This window comes from Dendropsophus ebraccatus, chromosome 1 (assembly GCF_027789765.1).
Source record: "Dendropsophus ebraccatus isolate aDenEbr1 chromosome 1, aDenEbr1.pat, whole genome shotgun sequence".
NCBI lineage: Eukaryota > Metazoa > Chordata > Amphibia > Anura > Hylidae > Dendropsophus > Dendropsophus ebraccatus.
Genome location: NC_091454.1, coordinates 50,202,820 through 50,224,746, shown reverse-complemented (window position 1 = coordinate 50,224,746; position 21,927 = coordinate 50,202,820). Strand labels below are relative to the sequence as shown.

At 38.7% G+C, this 21,927-nt stretch overlaps 1 protein-coding gene across 1 annotated transcript in view; it reads left to right on the top strand.

Annotated features, from left to right (window-relative positions):
- TENM2 (teneurin transmembrane protein 2) overlaps nucleotides 1-21,927 on the top strand; it is a 750,809-nt gene that overhangs the window by 674,910 nt on the left and 53,972 nt on the right. The window contains exons 15-21 of the mRNA XM_069970729.1: nucleotides 67-277; nucleotides 6,327-6,446; nucleotides 7,776-8,037; nucleotides 11,754-12,021; nucleotides 14,172-14,315; nucleotides 16,737-16,986; nucleotides 18,858-18,878. Coding sequence (XP_069826830.1) covers nucleotides 67-277; nucleotides 6,327-6,446; nucleotides 7,776-8,037; nucleotides 11,754-12,021; nucleotides 14,172-14,315; nucleotides 16,737-16,986; nucleotides 18,858-18,878 — 1,276 coding nt within the window. The remainder of the gene's footprint in view (nucleotides 1-66; nucleotides 278-6,326; nucleotides 6,447-7,775; nucleotides 8,038-11,753; nucleotides 12,022-14,171; nucleotides 14,316-16,736; nucleotides 16,987-18,857; nucleotides 18,879-21,927) is intronic.

The window sequence follows — 21,927 nt, the reverse complement described above, 5'->3', positions numbered from 1 at the left end:
GCTGTCACTTACTGTTATGTATGTCCACGTTGCTGGTCTTCACTCACTGCTATTACTTTCTTTCAGATGGGCTTGTGGACTGCCTGGACCCAGACTGTTGTCTGCAAACAACATGCCAGTCGAGTTTACTTTGCCGTGGATCACGTGACCCTCTTGATATCATCCAGCAAAGCCAGTCAGGCTCACCAGCAGTAAAGTCTTTTTATGATCGAATCAAACTTCTGGTAGGAAAAGACAGCACGCACATCATTCCGGGAGAAAATCCTTTCAACAGCAGGTACAAAATAGAAAGATTAATACAGATTTAGAGGATCATATGAAGTTAAAAGTAGAATCCTTTAGCAGCTGTGGTATCCACCTTAAAAACAATTAACCCTCACGATTGCAGTTGCCTTATATGCAAAGGTTTCTGAGTTTTTTTCTACTGCATTTAAGTATAGATAATAATGTAGGTACCATGTATTTATGTGTTGTAGTTTTATATGAACTAGTTAAATAGAAGGAAATACTGTGACTTCATAAAGGAGCGTAACCAGAGATAGAATGCAATTAATAAGGGAATTTTTGTCATGATTATATATAGTATTTTGGACAATGTCCATATGGGAGCTGAATATGTTATGGCTTACAGCAATTCATTCCTAGTCTACATTTACAGTATTAGAGATCTAACATAAAAACAGTTATATAGAAGCCAAGGGTAATAAATCAGCCTGGTTACTCATTGGTAGCCACATTATATGTGTTCTGCATTGCAGCTATTTTGAGCATCACAAAGTGACTGCAGAGATTGCCTCTGGGTCGCCCTTAGGAAATCCCATCAGTCCTTCTCCAGCTACACAGTGTCAACATGATCATTACTGGACAAGGGGACAACTCATTGTCAGTCCAATTACTGTACATATTAATAGTGGAGTCTGATTAACTAGTATGGTATCTAGCATTCGTTTTGTTGTACGTATAGTGCAGTGCACACATCATATCGAAATTCCGTATATGAAATCACATCACTATACTACATATAAACATATACCATGTTTTCCACCATTTTTGTTGTTTGGCCAACAACAGACTTGTGAACAAAACATATATACTGATTGATATACATGTACAGTAGGTGGTTATTAACTGTGAAATATTCCATTAGGAGCTGAAATGTTCAGTTATCATTACTTACATAGTTGATAAGGGTTAAAAACCAAATAGAAAATGACCATCAAATCCACCATATGTTCCTACTGTCTTGATCCAGAGAAAGACAAAAACAGAAGATGCTCCATTTTCCCTCCCCAATCCAAATATGGTTATCAGAATAAATCCCTGGATCAGCATCCCACCTCTAAAAGGGATGAACAAAGCTCACGCACACTTCAGTTTGTCCGAACTTGAGCATGTGGCATTTGTGTTGCTGAAGAGGTTATATACAGCTTTAAGGCTGCCTGGAAAACATGGATACAGCTATAGGCTATGTTCACACTACGTATGTTTCCGTATGTAGTGCGAACCGCGAATATTCGCCCGTAGTTTTGAGGTTAATGCGTACGCTGGAAAGTATACGATATACGCCCGCACAATGCACACTACGTATGAGCTTACGGCCGGATCGTATATGGCGCCGTGAAAAGTGAACAAGACCATTGTTTAAGGACGGAAATGTTGAAACTCACGGCTGTGGATTTCCTTGCGGTCCCGTCCGGAGTACTTATTTCAGCCAAATTGAACTTGATTTTTCGATCCAAAAGGTTCTGTGTGGTTTACGGGGCTGGGCAAAGATTTCCAAGTAGATGACCTGCCTCAGATCACTTCGAAACAAGGTAGGGAAGCATAACTGTACTACGGGCGTATGTTCGCGGTTCGTACGCGTCCGGCCGCATGTCTATTTTTCCAACGCCCCTAGTAGTTTCAGCCGCACATGTACGCCGGCGTACGAAATGCGTCCGGACTCGTCGCAGTGTGAACATAGCCATAGGCTGTATCCCTGTTTTCCAGGGCTCCCTAGGGCTGCATCCAACCTCTTCAGTCACTGGTAATCAAATGCTGAATTCTCAGGTTCAGACTAAAGGCCCTATTACATGAAACGATTATCGTCTGTATTCGGGCTATATCGGCCTGGTGATTGTCTGGTGTAATAGAAGACAACGATCAGCCAACATGAAGGATGTCGGCTGATCATTGTCTGTTGTCATCTTTGAACATGTTGAAAGACAAACAACCTAGATAACAGTGATGTGCCCCGTGGAACAGGAGCAATGGCAGTAGACCGCTACTATCTGCTATGGGCTGACCAGACGATCAAACGATCGTCCGCAGCTCCCTGTGCACCCTCCCCCCTTTTACCCGCTCGCTGCCGACATGTGTAATAGCACCGTCAGCAAGCGGGGAACGAGGAGCAAGCAAGCACAGTCCTCTCCATCGCCCCGTGCACGCCCCAAGCGAGTTCGAGGTTCGCTCATCTCTAAAACCTAGTACCCATAGCATGTACTATACTTATTTTGAAAAGAGTCTATCCTCTTAGATTTGTTCGGTGAATCAACCATCAGAGCACTGTGTGGCCGAGGGTTTCCTAGTCATCACTGTATTGTTTATTGCAGGCACTAAACAGTATGAGCAGACAGGGCATTGACAGTGTTTATTCTACTGTATTACCGAGACAAATGGTTTAGCCGGTTTGCCTTTATTGTGGCTATGAGACATCCTGCAGGGGTTTTTGAACTGTCAATCTGAGCTACAAGGTCAATTGAGATCAGTCAGGCCCCTAGAGACCATTAAGACCTGTTAAAGCTGGTAATAGCTTGACAGTACACTTTCCTCCACCATCAACTTCTACTTAAGTTGCTAAAGAAAGAAATATAAATTGATAGTTTTCATTGCGGCAGAGAAAACTGCATAGCGTTCCCAGAACATTATGTCAGAACTTAGAATAAAGGAAAGGTAAAGACTTTACATACAAGAATTCCTCCATATAGAAAGGAGACTGCTATATCCATATTTATATATATATATATATATATATATATATATATATATATATATATATATGTATCACATTGTACAAATATCCCTATGTCTACAATTAGCACATACGTGCTCGGATTGTACTAGCGTTTCAGCTCTGGTATTGATTGATAGGGAGTAAGTAATAGTAAAACAGGGAGAGACACTAACTGTGTGAGATTGATTTCCAGACGGTGACAGGGATTCCATTATCTGCCATGAGGCTCCGGTCATTTTGATCCTTTTGCTTTAAGCCTGGGAGCCAGTCCAGGAGTCTTCGTGTGTCAAGAAGCACTGCTTCTACAGAATTACCTCTAAACTATTAAATCCAGCTCCAGAGCGGCCTACCTGCCAATTTGCCATCTTTGAAAGACGCAGTGCTTTCCTCTATGTGCCTTTTATTAGCCATTACAAAGAAAGCCTGTTTTTATAGGAAATGTAAACAGAGAAACTCATGGCTTTCAAACAATAATGATAGAAAATGACTAAAGGCTATATTGCAGCAATATAATCAATAGCAAGAGCAACACTGCCACCAAGGAGAATGGGCTTATTGTTTATCTCAGGAAAAAGCTTTCACAATTGTGATATATATATAGATAGATATATGGATATATATATATATATATATATATATATATATATATGATTTGTAGGTGCATTTTCCCATTGATGTATACAGAGACCCAATAGCCAAGCTAGAAGTACTTTTACCAATATGTTTTCCACACTGTCTTTGTTTGTTGTATGCTGTACCCATATAGTTGTATAGCTAAGTTTATCATCAGTGTATCTGATGGTACCAATGTAAATGTTCAATACAAATTTATCAACACTACATCTGTAGTTGCTCAGTCAGTGTCCCCTGAGTTACACGCAAAGAGTCTTGTAAGAACTGTGTAAGCCAATATTCTGTGGGTTGTGTGATCTTGAAATTCGTTACATTTCATGGCTGTCACAAGCTCTGCCTGGAAGTTCTGTGATGATGTGACATGCTGTAAGACATGGTTGCCATCATACATCTGGACCCCTATGCTCATGGGTCCTTCATAGTCCTTGTGACCCTAAGAATTATGCAAATTTGACTGGAAGATTTGTTACCGTCGGTTGATTTTATTTAATCCAATATGTCCGCATCATTTATCATATCTTTCTGTAAAACACCATAGCAGTCTCTAAAATAGGAGTTTGAATTTTATGTTACGCATAACCAATTAGACTCTTTGAATGCTTTCATGTAATACATTCAGTTTTAATAAGTACAAACAGACTACAGTACTGACCTTGTTTCTTAAAGCAAATATACCATCAGGTACATTCGTTTTAAGTGATGCACATGAATAGAGTGACACCGGCTCAGGAAGCCGGTGCCACAGTCCTTTTTTTGAACTGTGGCCCTGTTCCTGCACATGGTACTGGTCAAGCAACCGGGATGAAGCACTGAAGGTGGGCCAGCCCGCCCCCAGTGTGAGGCGGCTCCATTAGAATCAATGCAGCTGCTTTATAGAGGGGGGGGTCCTCCCACTGGGGATGGGCCAGCAAATTTGTTGTAGTTTATTTATATGTACAATTTTGATATCTGTCAGGACTAGGGAACTGGACAACACAAGACGGGTGATGCCCTAGCACTGACACCCGCCCTGCTGTCCTCGCCTGATTGTCTCGACTTCCCTAGGCAACAACGGACAACTGGTTGATGGTCCCTAGCCTGTACAGTTTTGACAATGAATGCGGAAAAGACAGACAAAACACAAATACTTGTGCTCAGAGGTCGGGGTCGGGAACTAGCGGTCTGTGAAGCACAAAAACTAGTAGTCAAAAAGTCCAAGCCAGAAAGTCAAAGATACCAGAATAACAAATCAGGAACAATGCTAGGTCAAGATTTACTCAGGGTATGAGGCTCTATCGCAGGCAGGGAACCACAGGCAGGGGAGGATACTCATGGAGCCTGGAGTCCCAGCCCCAGGCGTAATTAGGGCTGAGACTCCAGCTCCAGAACGCATATTTCAATTTGACTGGCAGTGCCAGCCGCCAAATAGTGATACAAAATGCAGGACAGTTTTGCCACTCAGTTGGGGCAGTGCAGCCTCGGCTGCGGCAAGATTAAAGGATGCCATTGTTGCAGCCAACAGGCTGGCTGTGTGTTTTGGCATTGTTGGGAGCCATGTGCGCGTCCCGGCCGCCACAATATCCAAAAGTAGAATTGCCAATATCTCATATTTCTAATATTTGCAGGCCCCACCTATAGAAAATCATCTAGAGATTTTGTTCCCTCAGTCCCCTTTAGCCAAAGGTGGTTTGGGAGCTGAATTTGTCTGATTTAAGCTTTTTGTATAACTCCTATGGACTTTAATGGGAGTTGTGTAAACAGCATAAGCCACAGCGCAACATTGGTTTCACATGGATAACAGCCCATTCACCTGTTAATGGCAAGTGGGGACCTTAATCTAGGGATAGACGCCACATCTAAGGGATTCTCCACTCTAAATCACTAAAACAGTAACACACAATAATAAAATCCCCTTTTCTACTGTGGTCACATCTGTAGCCAGTGATTGGCTCTGACTTGTCTGTGGAGGAAGAGGGCATGCTCACTACTGCCACCTATTGAAGGGTAGCATCCCTACAAGTAGATATGTAACCCTTTAAAACACCTTGATGCATAACTAGGGAGTATAAATCAATTGAAAATATTTCCCAGAAAGAAGAGTTACCTATCTGTAGACAGCTTATCTGGTGTTCTTGCTCTTTATCAGTACAGAAAAGGTATCACAACATCAACAAAGTAAATAAGAAAACAAAGTTTTTCAGGATTTCTGCTAGCAAATGTGTTCTAAAAGTCAGAAAACTTCTTATCTATAGTAGAAATTTTAAAACTTTGCAAAGGTGTCTAAATAAATCCATACTTTTCCTAGTTTCCCACATTTTTGTATGTTAGTGGCCGCCTCTGAGAAGGCAGATGATAGAACATTCCATTTTCTATTAAACGAAAGTAAAATACAGTACTCCAACGGAATTACAGAAAGTAGCCCTTCTCAAAACTATACATACATAATGTAAACCGTACAGGTCCTTAGAGAAATAGCTTTTTGCTTTGTTGCTTTTGTTTGCTAGCTGACCGATCAGCTATAATTTTTCTGATTGTCTATCACATAGAAATGGCAGCTTTTCTGTGGTAAATATATACAGTCTAAGAGTTGCCTGAGAAGTGAAAACACCTATAAATATAAGTTGAACTTTTTTTTGTCTTACTGCATTTATATTCTGCTTATTTTATTTTTTTCATTAATATTTCCTTACAGAAAATTAATAAATTTTTCATTTTTTTCCAGCCTTGTCTCCCTAATAAGAGGACAAGTCATGACTGAAGATGGAACCCCGTTGGTTGGAGTCAATGTGTCTTTTGTGAAATATCCAAAGTATGGTTATACTATAACACGCCAGGATGGCACGTAAGTACCATACATTTCTGCAACTTTATATGGTAGTAACCAGGGAGCTAAGGCCAGGAGGCATCTGGATTGTGGCAGCTTGTTAAGCATGGGATGTGACAGACAGACTTGGGAAAGGCCTACCGCCAAACCACACACAGTTATAAACTTCTATCATACTTCTATCTACCCCAAACATTTTTTGTACTTTTGTGGAGGCATCAGTTAGCATCGGTTTTAGAAAGAATTTAAAGGAAAACCTCAAAGAGCTAGTGTGCCATAAGACATTTTGGAGTTTGGAGTCAGGGCTATATTAGATGTACTGTATATTGTTGAAAATGGAAAATGTTTGCCAGTGATCAGACAACAAAGGAGAAACATCCATTTACCTTATCATCAGGATTATGCACTAAATAAATATATTTTTTTCGGCAGAAAAATTCCCCGTCAAAACTGGGGATGTCCTGGCAAAAATGATATGTGTTTATGATGCCTGAATGATCAACTGATTGTTCTGGCAGTTATTCACCATCAATTTTTTAAGACTTTTTAAAGGGAATCTGTCAGTTGTAATTCAAATTATTTTATTCTCTGATACAAGTCCAAGTTCCAAGCTCCTCATCAGTCAATGTGATGCATATTTACATACTGTATGTTGGTATTTGTAAAGTGATAATATTGATATGGATGATCACTGTGTATATAAACCATTCAGAGTGACTCACATGTTCGCATGAGTAAGGGGATTTGTTCCCTTGAAACATCATAGCAAGCCTCCAAATAGTTGTATGAAATGCCTCCTGACGTTCATGTGAAAAGTTGGGTTGTAAGAAATGTGCTTTTTCATCTATTGCCTAGGTGTAAACATTTCTGCGTTTAGATGCCCACCATTTTTACAGACTTTCCCCATGCCATGTCTTAGCTACACTCTGCATCCATAAAAGTCCAAAACCATAAGCCCATGCAACCATAATTTCAATACATATTAAAAACCTGGAAGATTTTGATGGAAAAGCTTGTAGATTTGTAAAACTGAACAATATATTATTGTCGGATTAAGAGGTACACGCTATGTGAGTGAGTTCTGCCAAAGAAGAGGTGTGGCTGCCTGTCATCTTGTCTACTTTCATAATAATACAACTGATAATTCATTCAAAATGTAGATTATATTAAATCAACTCAGCGAAATGAGTGGATTTTGCTTTGCAATGTGCAGCAATGTGGCTTGTTTTTCAGGAAAAGAGCAAAGACACTCAACATTTGCCAAAAAAATGGCGATTGACTGTAATGTTTAGTTTTAAATGGCAAACATCTGCTAAAAAATGTAACCTGCATTGTGTTATATTGTAGGTTTGATTTAATAGCCAATGGTGGAGCTTCTCTGACCCTTCACTTTGAACGGGCCCCCTTCATAAGCCAGGAGAAAACTGTCTGGTTACCATGGAACAGCTTTTACGCTATGGACACTTTGGCAATGAAGACTGAAGAAAACTCTATTCCTAGTTGTGACTTAAGTGGCTTTGTGAGGCCGGACCCCGTCATTATCTCTTCACCGCTTTCAAACTTCTTCAGTTCTTCACCCAGACGCAACCCTATAGTTCCAGAGACACAGGTACTTAAACTGAATGCATCGACTGATAAAAAAAAAAAAAACATACCTAAAACGAAGCAATGTGCTATGAAAATGCACACCAGAAGACTTTAACAAATTACCATTTCAGTGCAGTTACTTGCATGGTTTCAAGAGGATCACAAGACTGTATTGCTGTTTATTTCACATGAAATAGTGAGGTTTCGCTAGTGGCTCTCAATACAATGTAATCTTTGTAGAATTGCATTTCCCAAAGATACATTAAACCTTAAAATGCTATGGGGTTAGCACAAAAAGTCACAGATAATAAGAAAAAAATCTATTCTTTTGTAATCCATGTTTATCATTTATCTTAAACGGTACATTATGAAGAGATGTACAAAATCTTCTAACTTTATAATAACTTTTTTTAGAGATGCAGAGTAATTTTACCATTGTGGTTTTTATTGTGTGAAAATAAACAAACCAATGAATAGAGGCACACATGTGTCTGCAATTTTGTATCATAGGGAAATCAATGCTTTGAAGATTACTGCAGAAAATCTGTATATAAAAGATATTGTTTCTATGGGCATGGGGGTAACTTCAAGGGATGCCAATGTTGGGGTTGTCTAAAAGAGCCCTTTGCCCCATATGAAGAGACTAATACTATAAAGGACATGTGATAGCTGGGAGCAGTGTTACATTTTTGTATTTATTAGAAAATGGAGATGCACCGATGTCCTATGGAATATGCGTCATGCTATACATGTGCAAGAGTTATGTGTAGGACTAATGAATATTCAGTTTAGAGGGCAAGATATCTTTAGTTATGTATATACCCAAAAGTCAAAATCAGTGACATTGAGGCCATGTTTACACAATGTATTATTGTAGAAAAGAACGACCGCTGGTTTTAATGAAAACAGTGACCGCTCTATTCATCCTGGGTGGCATTGCGTTGAAATCAAAGCAATGCCGCCCCTACAGCCACACAAATGTCAATGTCAATTATTTATGGCCGCTAATGCAGGAACAATGGCTGTTGTCCACGCTCTGTCCACACAATGTTGGGCTGTTTGACGGGCGTACATTGCATGGACTACAACGGTTTATTGGATTGCAGCCACACCCAAATGTGCCCACTATCCAAATAAAATAAAATGATGTTCCTGCGGCTGATATGGCAGTATCGGCTGTAGGAACATGTCAAACAACGGCCGTTGTTAATGCAGTGTGTGAACATAACATACCCTGAGTGTGTATAATGAAATACTGTTCATCTCCTCTAAACTATTTCTTTAGTGTAGAGATCATAGAAAATGGTCAATAGTTAAGCTGGCTAAACAGATAAGACAAAAATTGTCCAAACCTGCAGATGTGGAGCAACAAAGGGATTGGCGTAGTGGATGTCAGCATATCCAATTTTTTTGTTCCTGTGGGAAATAATCTGCTGCTAGAGGTGTCGGGCAGCAGCTTATTTCCCTCTCTTCATTGTAATAAAAATCCACGCTTAGCTGAGCCGAAGAGTCAGGAGTCGGGTGAAATAGCTGTCGGCAAAATGAGCGTTTTGCTGTCAGCTATCTCATGTGTATAGCCAGATTTAAAGGAAAGTCAGTTATTTAGTGAAGCTGGCAACAAGCGGAACTGTGACAGCCTTTCAAATATGTGTATGTAATAGATAGTGGTTAAATAGGTAAAACATGGTTGTAGGCAGTAAAGGGCCTATATAATGTAGTACATACTCAATGTGGCCCCCCCACCTATAAGTAAAATCTTCAGCTATCGATGCCTCCATGCACCTTATGCCGTCATCTTTAGCAGCATACTGATATAAAATTTCCTATTCCTATTTCCTATTTTCTTTCAAAACAAAAAAAATTTGATACATTTTTACATCGTACTAAAGTAGCAGGTGCCTGGGCACCTTTAGTCATAGAGAAAGACTGGGGGTTCTGCATCACCTACCCACACAGGTAATATATTGGTAGAGGATATAGGAAACAAAAGTTTTGTGTATGAAGACTATGGGGAAGATTTACCAAGCATGGTGTAAAGTGAAACTGGTTCAGTTGCCCCTAGCAACCAATCAGATTCCACTTTTCATTCCTCGCAGACTCTATGGAAAATAAAAGGTGGAATCTGATTGGTTGCTAGGGGCAACTGAGCCAGTTTCACTTTACACCATGTTTGATAAATCTCCCGCTACATACTTTACCCTCAAGCTCAGCATCTCACCCTCTATGCTGCTCCATTCTCAGGTGGAGTATAATAGGAGACCTAATAAACCTGCTTTATGGAATATAATTCATATTGTGATTGTTAAAGGGCTTTTCCAACCATCTAAAATAGTGTGCAAGTGCAACTGCAGTAAGATTGATCACTTTACTGTCTGTAGCTAAAATGTCTTGTATTTACCCCTTTTTCCCTCCCCATCACATGCATCTTCTCTCTATCCCTCCTTGGCTCTTTCACATCTCTCCCAGCCTCTGGAGGAGATATGTTTCTTTAGGTCTTAAAGTGGCCATACACCTTCCATAGCCAACAGAGGAATGATGGCTCAACCATCAGTTATCACTCTTGTCTGGTTCCTATCCTTCACATACATAGGAACATTCGGCACGGTCATGTGTTCCTGTGTTCTCTATGGGGAGGGTTTACCCACAGCCAGAGATCTCTGGTTGCGACTTATTTTTCCCAGAACAAAGGGGGTTGAGCCCCACACATCTTATAATTGTGGCTAAAAGCTGCCATGAGCGCCAGGTGTGGCAGACAAAAGTATAAGGTGTATGGGGAGCTTCAGAGCAGTGTCTCAGTGTGTGTTGTCTGTTATGTTAGTTAATAATTGTAGCAATATCTTCATTATTTGTAATACAGAAGTGACACCTATGAAAGTGGAGTGAAATAATGGGAACTGTATTTCTTTCCTGTACATTAGTAATCCTGAAAACAGTAAGCCCTGGTAACATAAAAGCATGTAATATTCCATCTTTTTCCTTATTTTGATTACTTCTGGGAAACCTTTAAAGTGATAAAAAAAAAAATATAAGGTGCAGGATATAAAAAAAAAAATCATTCTGTTGACATTATTTTCACTTCACTGATCTCCTATCGCTACCAATCGACTGGGTCCCAACTAATTTTCATCTTGGTTGGTGGCTTGCTTCAGAAAGTGGCTATATTCACACAACAGGGTGTCCACGCCATGACCAGGCTGATGGACTGGCCAAATAGTCCACCTAAACTAGTGACAACAGCCGTCATTGCACTGCGGCCAAACAGCAAAATGACCAACGTAATTTTAAACTTAAAATGACAGAGAAGAAAAAACATTGTGTGAACATAGCCATTAACTGCTCCTATGTTTCAAGATGGGACAAGAAAATGGAGAGCGAGAGAGTTAGAATGGTAACGGCAGGAGATAAATGAAGTGAGTAATGCAATTTTTCAAGCCAGTCTGCCCCTTTTGAAAATATATCCCACCAGACATTTCCTTTATTAGTTATTATCTGGTGTAATAGATGAGAACATTGCCCTATATTATCAAGAACAGGACTGTCATTGAGTATAGTAGATTTTATAAATGTCGAAATTTAAAGCCCCTGTAAACTGAGCCTAAAGGGAAAGGTAGTTTATCATAGGGTTTATGTTTAGATACCTAATAAAGTAAAGGAGAAGTAAACAGTGGAGAAAAGCATCCTGAGTGTGCTACGCTTTACTGATTTATGAAATTGATTTCAAATTTCTTCATGTTTTAGGTTCTCCATGAGGAGATAGAGATGCCAGGCTCCAACCTAAGACTGTGTTATCTAAGTTCTCGAACTCCAGGATACAAGTCATTGCTGAAGATCACTATGACTCAGTCAACTGTCCCCCTTAACCTTATTAAAGTTCATTTGATGGTGGCAGTAGAAGGACATCTATTCCAGAAGACTTTCCAGGCATCACCAAATTTAGCCTATACATTTGTGTGGGATAAAAACGATGCATATGGTCAGAAAGTGTATGGGCTCTCGGATACTGTAGGTATGTGCAGCTTTTGACGTGGATCAAAAGTCTTATAGAAGTAGAGAACAAGCAAAAAGTAACATTTGTGTTTTTTCCTGTAGTCCCAGTAACTATTTATCACTATATTACTATATCACTATGTGTCCTATGTGTCTGATTTATTTTGTAGCCAGTAGGATTTTCGTTATATATAGAACACAAAGTTGCATTTTGCTACTGGAATTTTTATATTTTTTACCTTCAACCTCAGTTGTAAGACCAAATGTGCCTTTAGATATGGTAAAAGGTTAACTCAGTTTCTACTGTCTCTGCAGAGACCATGCATTAATCTATAGCCAGAACCTTCAGAACCGCATCATGAAATGCTTTGTGATAATTCTATTTTGTTCCAAGGCAGAAACTAAGGAACAGCTGCTGGTACTTTTTGTAATAAAACAGAGAGGAAGCCAGGTTCACTGAAATAGGTCACAGATATTGTTTACTTAGTACCAGTTTCTTTTAGCCAGCATTGGTTGGCTTGTAGTTTTATGTTATTACTTTTCCCTTTTATGTAAGTTGCAAAAGTAGTTGAAGTTTATACTGCTCTTTGTCTTATATTGTTTATAATAAGAAAGAAGAAATGAAGATTAATTGGTTGGCAGGTCCTTTTTTTTTTCTTTTGGAATGGTATTATTTTACTTTAACGTTTTTTTTTTATAAATTAAAGCTTTCAAGTCTAAATTAGATCTAGCCATTGAGATTGTTATTATCTGTAAGGGCTAATTTCAGTGACCCCTCAACACACCGGTAAAGACAAATGTGTGAAAGACTCAGTCTGGCATACAGGTTGATGTGTACTAGGAAAGTTAATTTTGGAAATATTTTTCTTTTTAACTACTAGAATAAAAATTTGGAAAAAAAAACATTTTCGCCAATCATGAATGATAAACTATCAACTCAGTGCTTTGCAATGTTTGAAAGCCCTATAAAGAATGAATGGAGCACTATCCATGCATTCACCCTTCCACTTTAATAGGTCCCTATTAAGATATAACTCTGTGTAATAGGGCTAGTGTTATTCATCAGCTAATTGGGCTAATCTGAGCTACGAAAAATTGTCAGCCATTGGCCACACATCTCCAAAGGGGACTGCTAAATATATGAAAGTGCCACAGCGATCATTGGTGCAACCGAGCCTCTTGACTGATCAGGCCTATGTACTGTAAATGAATGGCAATCACTGAGATCAGCTCTCATCTGTAGACCAACCTGGGCCATCTATTATCATCTGGCCCTACATTCAGGAACAACTGACCTCTGTTCTCAGGATCATTAGGTAGCCTGGCACCCCCAACCCCCCACTGGTTAGTTTTTCCTTTATCGTGTGGATAAAGTATTACAATGACTCTTAGGATAACCCAGCTAAGTCTTCTGGTAGGTTATTTTTGCAGATCCCAAAATGGAACAAATGAGCACAGAAAATTTTGCAAGTACGAACAAGAATGCTTATTAACTTCGCTATTCATGAATAGCCTTCCTATTAGTCTTTCATTCACATCTAATTTTATAACCACAAAAACAACAGAGCCATTTATGGCACTTTCTAAGCTGACAACCTTAACAAGCTATTATTGTACGATTCCACTTAAGACCTTTGGGAAGAGAGCAATTCCAAATGACTCCCTCCCAAATTAATTGGAACGGAAAATGAATTAAGATATATATTTATGATGTTAAAACCTCCAAAATTGCCATTAGATCTGTTCTTTACGAAATTCAGCTGCAGCGCATCCTCTGTGTGGAATACAAAAGTACAAAAGGAAGATAGCATCATTTATCACAATACTGCAAATGTTCTAAGCAATTGAAAGAAGATGAACTATTAAACTGCAAGCGTAAAAAGGAAAAAAAAAAAGAAGCGGCAGTTCTCCATTATTTAAAATGTTCTGATTTATATATTATCTACTGTTAGATTATTCACTAAGTTCTGGCGTATGCCTCAGCATCCTCTTTTCTGCTTTATATAATGGCACATACCATTCCTGTCATTCTACATAATTAAACAGGACTGTGACTTTTACTAATATCTATTGTTTTTTGTCTTGATATATTTACAATTCAGTTGCTTGATTGGAGTCGGTTTCTGTCTTCAGGGCTAGATGTAATACTCTGCTTTCTGCTCATTTCAGTCTCGGTTGGCTTTGAATATGAAACTTGCCTTGGTCTTATTTTATGGGAGAAAAGAACAGCAGTCTTGCAAGGATTCGAACTGGATCCTTCGAACCTTGGAGGCTGGTCCCTGGATAAGCACCATATACTAAATGTTAAAAGTGGTGAGTTTAGATCCCTCAACATTTTATGCAAACAATAAAATGTCATTTGAAGTTCATAATTTTTTGGACTTTTTAAATATCTTGTATGCAAAATCACAAGGTAACAACAAATAACACAAAGTTCATGTATCAGTAGAGTACTGCATACATACCATATTAAATGACCTAAAAGTAAAAAAGAAGATTGAAGTACTCCTTCCCAACTTTGATGGCAACAGCACTTTAGTCTGGTGTAGCCTGGTTTTACAGTATGTAACAGGATCCTTCATTTCTCAGTATGCCCTGGTTGTACCCAGAAATAAAAGTCAAAGATTGCATCCTGTGATTCTTTTCAGAGCTGTTTGGTATGTCACTAAATAACCTGGGAGGGTTTCCTCTTCAGCCCCTATGTTTGCCATTGTAGGGGATGGTTTAGTTGATGCAGTAAGTTTTATTCTTTTTGTGCAGAAGTTGTCTGCTTGTCGATATGATTTTCCTCCCGTACACTTCAGTTTTAACTATAACTGAAACTGCTTGTATGACCACTTTTGCTGATTTTGGAGTAGTTTCCTATAATGTCGGAGATCAGACTTGTCAGATATCAGCAATCACAATTTTTGTAGAAGATAAGTTTCGGGAATAGGGCTCTGGCATTACGTTATGCTCTTTTTTTCCATTGTTATTATTCTTGGCTGTTTAAGGAATGAAAGTTGAGCTCTGATTGGTTACTACGGGTAAGAATGTTTTTCTTTCTACACAGTTTTGATAAATGAGGCCCATCATAAAACAGAACCTCTGCATCAGATATCAGAAACAGCCACTACAGTGTACATAGCTGTGCTTGGCATGGTGCGCCCCAGAACACTGCAACTCCTTCCATCAGCTGATCTTAAAGATAAGAAAAATAAGCCATATATATTAAAGTCCTAAAAAAAAAAACTAAAAAGTAAAATGACCATTTTTGCATGGATAAAATGTTGCCTGAGCATTGCTATGCATAGATTTCTTTTTTAAAAAAAGGAGAAGTCCATTGGATTATAAAATCCAGCAGAGCTAGCAGGGGGGAAACCGATTACAAGTACTTACTTACCTCTTCCCATGCCTGCAGTGAGCGGCGGGACCGGCCATAGGACCCCTGTCGGAAGGCATTTTACCACAAGTTTTGATGACGTCACGGTTTAAGGGAAAAGGCCTGTCCCAGCTGGCGTCCTGTCCAGTCACTGACATGATCTACTATAGGAAAAAAACAAGCTGGTAGTGGAAATTGCAGTTTTGTAGCAGCTGGAAGGCTGCAGTTCCCCATCCGTGGAAGGATCTTCTGCTAATGTCTTGGTGTCACATACCCTAACATACCTTTAGAGGTCTTATGGATTCCATGCCTTCATAGGTCAGAACAGAATTGGAGACTTACACAATATTAGGCAGATGGTTTTAACGTTATGGCTGTTACCATATAACTTTTCTGCAGTGCTTATACCCTTCTAAAAGATTTACGCAGAAGTATCTTTTCACTCATTACAGTTTTACATTACAGCTTTAGCCCTAAACGTACTGTATAACTCAGAATGTAACATCTACAGCCTATGGCTATATCCATATTTTCCCGGACTCACTAGGGCTGCATCCAATTTCTTCAGCCATTGGTATTCAAATGCTGAACAATCCGACTCCAGCATTCTCGAGTTGCGCTCATCTGTAGTAACATGTAAGAACAGTTCCACCTCTTTGTGTGTGTGTTTTGGTTTTCTAATTCCAGAATCCCAGACGCCAGCCACCATTCCCATCCTTACATTTTAGCTCTAGGCAGACAATTCAGCTAATTATGTGTGGTATTATACTCCTCTGGGCTCCACTGTTGGTATATTGTAAAGACAGACACTGTAGTGTTCACTCCTGACATATTAATGTAATGGTGTCAACTGTAATTGTGGCTTTATAGAGGTTTGAGGAGTAGCTGGTAGATATAGCTATACTTATTGGATTCTAAATGACATTTAGGTGTTAATTTTCTTCCCCACTGTTTTGACTAAGGACATTATTTTCCAAGTGCTTTTTTTTTCCTCATTGCACATCTGTGGATAAAATCTCAGGACCGGCGTTTAAGCTTTTATTTTAGATGTACCCAGCTGCTGCTTCCTCCCGCTAACCAAACACTATTATTTCTTAGTCACAAAAGTGTCATAGGACACTCGGATGCTTCATTGTTTTAATTAAGTATTGTCCCCAATTTATATCATATTGCGTACAGATCTCATATTTGTTATTACAGTAACTCCTCCCCGGAGAACCGAGCAGTTTGATGCTGTGCCATTATGTGCATAATATCTATAGAACATATATATATATATATATATATATATATATATATATATATATATATACCACCTCTTGTCAATTTGGTCTGTTTTTCGCTTGTCAATCACTGATGTTTTATCTTGCCAGGCATCCTGCATAAAGGCAGTGGAGAAAATCAGTTTCTTTCACAACAACCTGCAGTCATTACGAGCATTATGGGTAATGGGCGTAGGAGAAGTATATCGTGCCCTAGCTGCAACGGCCTCGCTGAAGGGAACAAGCTATTGGCTCCAGTGGCTCTTGCAGTTGGAATTGATGGAAGCCTCTTTGTGGGAGATTTTAATTATATACGACGCATCTTTCCCTCCAGAAATGTCACCAGTATTCTGGAACTTCGGTGAGATTTTAATCTTGACATAAAAGTTAGCTGGAATGTCAGGCAGCATGCTTTTATTAATATGAATTTTATAGTTGACCTGACACAGCTCAGAACCACTAAGGTTTTAGGTTGTCACACGCTAAATACACAGAGACACTGAAGTATTGTAATTGTGTGTTTACCCGAACTGTTTGTATAAGTGATAGCAAATGGGAAAAATCTAGCAGAAAGAATACTGATACTCTATGCTCCCAATGTTCTGAACTCTGAAAGGGTATCTCCACAGGAGGGGGTCCTTTACTGTATAACAAGGGGACGTGCTACCGGCCTGCTCATCAGTGAAGGAGAAAGTGACACTTTGAACAGATGTTTTGAGCTTTGCTAATGTCCTATGGACTCAGAATGACATTTATCTCTGTCAGAAGACAATCCATTAAGTGTACAGCACATTTACTATCTGTACATGATTTGTGTTGCTTGTTTATTCCGTGTTGCCCTCTGCAGGATAAAATCTAATTTTACATTTTTTTTTCTTGCGCTGGCTGTTTTACTGTATAGCTTTACATTAAATGTGGAAATTTGTATATAAAAAACTTTAAACTGAGTGGTAGCGTTTTCAAAAATAAACACAATCTATAAGAAGCATTAATAAAGCTGTGAGGGCAAGTCCTTGAGGTGTCATCCACAAAGCCCTGAATGGCAAATCAGCCCAGTGGAACAGATCGAAATAAAGAATGACCATATAGATTTTCTGTTTGACAGATTATGTTTTTCTTTTGTGCTTTGTTTTAGCAGGTTTTATCACCTTCGCCATTGAGATATAGTAATGTCCTTTGGAAACTTACATAGTTTAAAAATGGCTATAATGGCTTTAGTTTAGTGTTTTTTTATTGTAAGTGTAAGTTTCTTTATACTGTGTAACTATAGGGAGCGTAGAGGCTAAGTAGACCCAAAGTCATTGTGCCACATAAGGTGGGGTTCACTGTGCTTGAAGCAGACTCCAGCAGGATTCGATTCCTGTAAGCCCTGGGATAGGTCCCAGCACATGCTTTAAACGGATTCATAGACTCTAATTTACTCTATGAAAGCTAAAAGTGTATTATTTTGGCCTCCATTCAGGAAATATGTGTCAGCATTTGCTAAATTAAATATTTTGGGCCTCCATGCTATTTTCTTCAGCATGATCCCGTAAAAAAAAAAATACCATGTGATTTTTTTTAATAACATTACAGTATGACCGGATGGCACCCTATGGAAGCCTAAGTTGGGTATAATTCGGAGGTATTTGTTAAGGTCCCCTCTGATGTATGCATCTGATGAAAACATGAAAACGGTTTATGTTAATTAAAAAAAAAAAGCAGAAAATGGTCCAACAGCAAAAAAAATAAAAAAAAATAAAAAAAAATGGCTGGAAAAATAAAAACAGGCCAAATGGCTTTCGGTTTGTTTTTTGTCCTTTTCCAGCTGTTCTTTGAGGCTAAAAAGAGAGCTTGGGGTGTCCATGAGTGAAATAACACATTATTCTATAGTCTTACTGCATATATATCCCAAGCAAAATAAGATTTCTAGTTATGGCTGCCAAAATGCAATCATACGAGGGCCAAACAAAAAATTTAATTTGTTAGCTTGTCATGAGGTCAATTATGGGTTAATTAGCTAGCATTACCCTATATTTTTAGTGGCAAAATTGTCAAATCATAGAAAGCCGCAGTTTGCTCACTTGCTCTAAGGAGAAAAAAAAGTCTCTTTTTAATAACATTGTGCAAATTATCTGTAATTTTCAATCCAATCGAATTAGTGTATTACCCATTGTACTTCTCTCTGCCTTTTTAAATTGTCTCACTATTTTTCTCTCTCTTTTTCTTTCCTGTCCATTTTTCCGGCTAAAGAAACAAAGAATTTAAACATAGGTAAGGCTTTGGCTTTGAACCGCACAATGGTGCCTTTCTTTTCTTTTGCTGTTTGTCCATCTCAATGCAATAGAATAAAATGTTTCCAAGTGAGGGATCGCTGCTGGTAATGACTGCTCCCCTCCCCCTGGAGATCCTCATTGTTTTCTACGTAATGCTAGTAGTAAAGTTGTTTTCTGCTATTATCATTGTTCATTGTTATATTGGCTTAGTACAGCAAACATATAATTGTGCTACTCAAACATCCTCCTCAACCACATTCATTTATTTCTGCTATTACTTGTGTCACAGAACGGTTTTATTAGCACATAAGCCGCCTAAGTGGCAGTTGTTTTGTTCATAAGTAATTATGAAAAGGATCAAATTAAACCATTGTTAAGGGTAAAAGATGGAAGTCGGCTTTTCAGCATACCAAGGGCATGAGCACTGACAGCAAAAGAGCAGAGGCAGTCTGATATGCAGAGCTGACATTGCTGTAACGTCATAAGTAGCCGTAGGTTACAGTATATTTGATCTTTATCGGTGCTGGTTACCGGTGAGATGCCGGGTAGAAATTAAATGGCAGTGACCTTGAAAGGGATGCTTTGTGTCTCTTGAAAATGGGACCAGAAATACTGGACCGATACTTGTATGGTCTCTCCGATAAGTGTATACTGTGTATATGTGAATGTGTCTGACTTGTACAAATTAGATTGTGAGCTCCATTGGGGATAGAGTCACGTACTGTAGTAAAACGGTTCTGTAAAGAAAGTCAGCAAAATAGATAGAATTGGATTATAGATTATAGGGATCATTTATCATGGTTTATGTCTGGAAACAGGTGTAAACCATGGCAGAAAGCTACACCTGCTCCGGAGCAGGTGTAGGTTTCTGCGGCCGGTGAATGGGGGGAGCCACCTAAAATGGCATGAAGCAGATTCTGAAACCACTTTGTGGTGGGTTTCACATGCAGTGTTTTTTGCAGTTTTCTATTCAGTTTGTTTTCGAGTCAAATCTAGAAGTGGATGCAGCTAGAAGGGGGAAGAAAAAAGCCCTTTTTTTGTATTTCTCATTCGTTTTGAATCCATTTCTGGCTTTGAGTTAAAAAAAAAAAAGTAAACATATTATACAGAGAAGCATCTTGGCCCAGATTTATCAAATAGAACTGGGTGTAAACTGCCCAGAGCAACCAATCACAGCTCAGCTTTCAGGTCTGGTAACATAAAAGCAGAGCTGCCATTGGTTGCTATTGTTTCTATTTTTCACACTGAAATAAATCTGGGCCAGTGCCTTTTGGTTTGTGGCATTTTGGGGTCAGTGATGTTTTTTGACAAAACACAGTAACTTATATATTCATGCTCTTTTTGTTGTCTGTGTTTTTCCCATCAACTTGCCTGTACAGTTTCCAAAATAGCAGGAAAAAAACATGTAAGACCCTAAACATCTGATCTTTGCAGGAAGTGGTGTATTCTCTCCAGTCCATATCAGGAACTGCCCAGAGCAGTAACAAACCCCCATAGAAAACCTCTCCTGCTTTCCAGACTGGAAAGAATACCACTTCCTGTAGGACATACAGCATCAGATAAGTACTGGAAGACTTAAGCTTTTTAATAGAAGTAAATTACAACTATCTGGCCCTTTCTGGCACCAGTTGATTTAAAAGAAAACATTTTTTGGGTGAACTGCTCGTTTAAGATGTGTTTTATTACATATGGGTTAAATGAAACTTTGCACACTATAGTATCTCAATCTGCTAGAGGCTCACATGTCAGTGCTTGGGGTTCATTGCACTAGATGCTTTGAAGCCATGATTCTACCATATGAAAGTGATGTCAGGATTATCAGAGGGACATTGCGGAGTGTTTTCTTTTCATTATAATCCCTAATTAAAGCTGCATGGTGGTGACAAATATTCTGCGGCTACTTCATTGTCATGGGTTTCATGTTTTGCTCAGTTTTTCATCTTCTGCTTTGCTATTTAGCAATGTTGGATTTTTAGTCTGATTACTATGGTTAAATGGAACAGACTTTCTCTGATCATTTAGTGAACCTTTCACTTAACTAAATCCAGGCAGTGACATTATCACCGAGCCGACTCTTCAGCTTAATTAACTCACATTTCTGAAGCAGATGGCGTACTTGTTTTCTTAACTCACAACCATAAGCATTTCATAATTTGTAACATATATATATATATTTTTTTTTTTTTTTAAGGCAATGTGCGGCATGATGAAACGGTTTGGGTACCCAGCAATTTGCCTCCATCCATTCAATGTATTATTAAATCATGGTTTGTCTTTATCATTTCTCTTCATATAACTCTTTCATCGCCACCCAGAGCTATCCCTTTTATCTCTAATCCCAAAGCTGTCAGGATTGTTATTATCCAACATTTCATCAGGAAATGGGATATATCTCACAGGGATCTAATGTCACCATGACATTGAGTTGAGAATAAGATGGCTTTTTTTTCGCTACATATATTGGCCTTAAAGGGGTTCTCCACCTAAATTAATTTCCCAAAAATTCTATTAATATAAAAAAACTTCAGTCAAACCTTTCTTGAAGGGCTTGACTGGGCACTTTTTAGATACATGATCAGGAAGGGGGAAAAGTAAAAAAAAAAGGAATTAACACTTTTTTGCTCCCACATTGCCACAATTATAAAATAGCTTTGGTCCCTATTATGTGGTCTTGGCAGGCTGGAGTTAGTTGTAGTAGACGTAATAAAACACTTTTATCTACAGGATAATGCGTTTTGAGAGGAGCCCTTTTCATCAGATCCAGGCAAAAGTTACTAATTTAGCTTTGTAACCATATTTGTTTCCATATTTTAAAGTCCATATTCTGAATGTAACAACCAGACTTTGGTGTTTTAAATACAGTTCAGAAGAATCGTGGGGGGTATGGATTGTTACATATGGGTTAAAGAGGTGAGAATTACCTATTCTATCCTAATGCTAGACAAAATAAAAAATTGACCAAAAAAAAAAACCTGAAAGCTGGCGAGGAGTGTCTTTGCTCAGTAGTAATGAGCTGTAAGAGTTCTGTGTTGACAGCCTCAAATGAT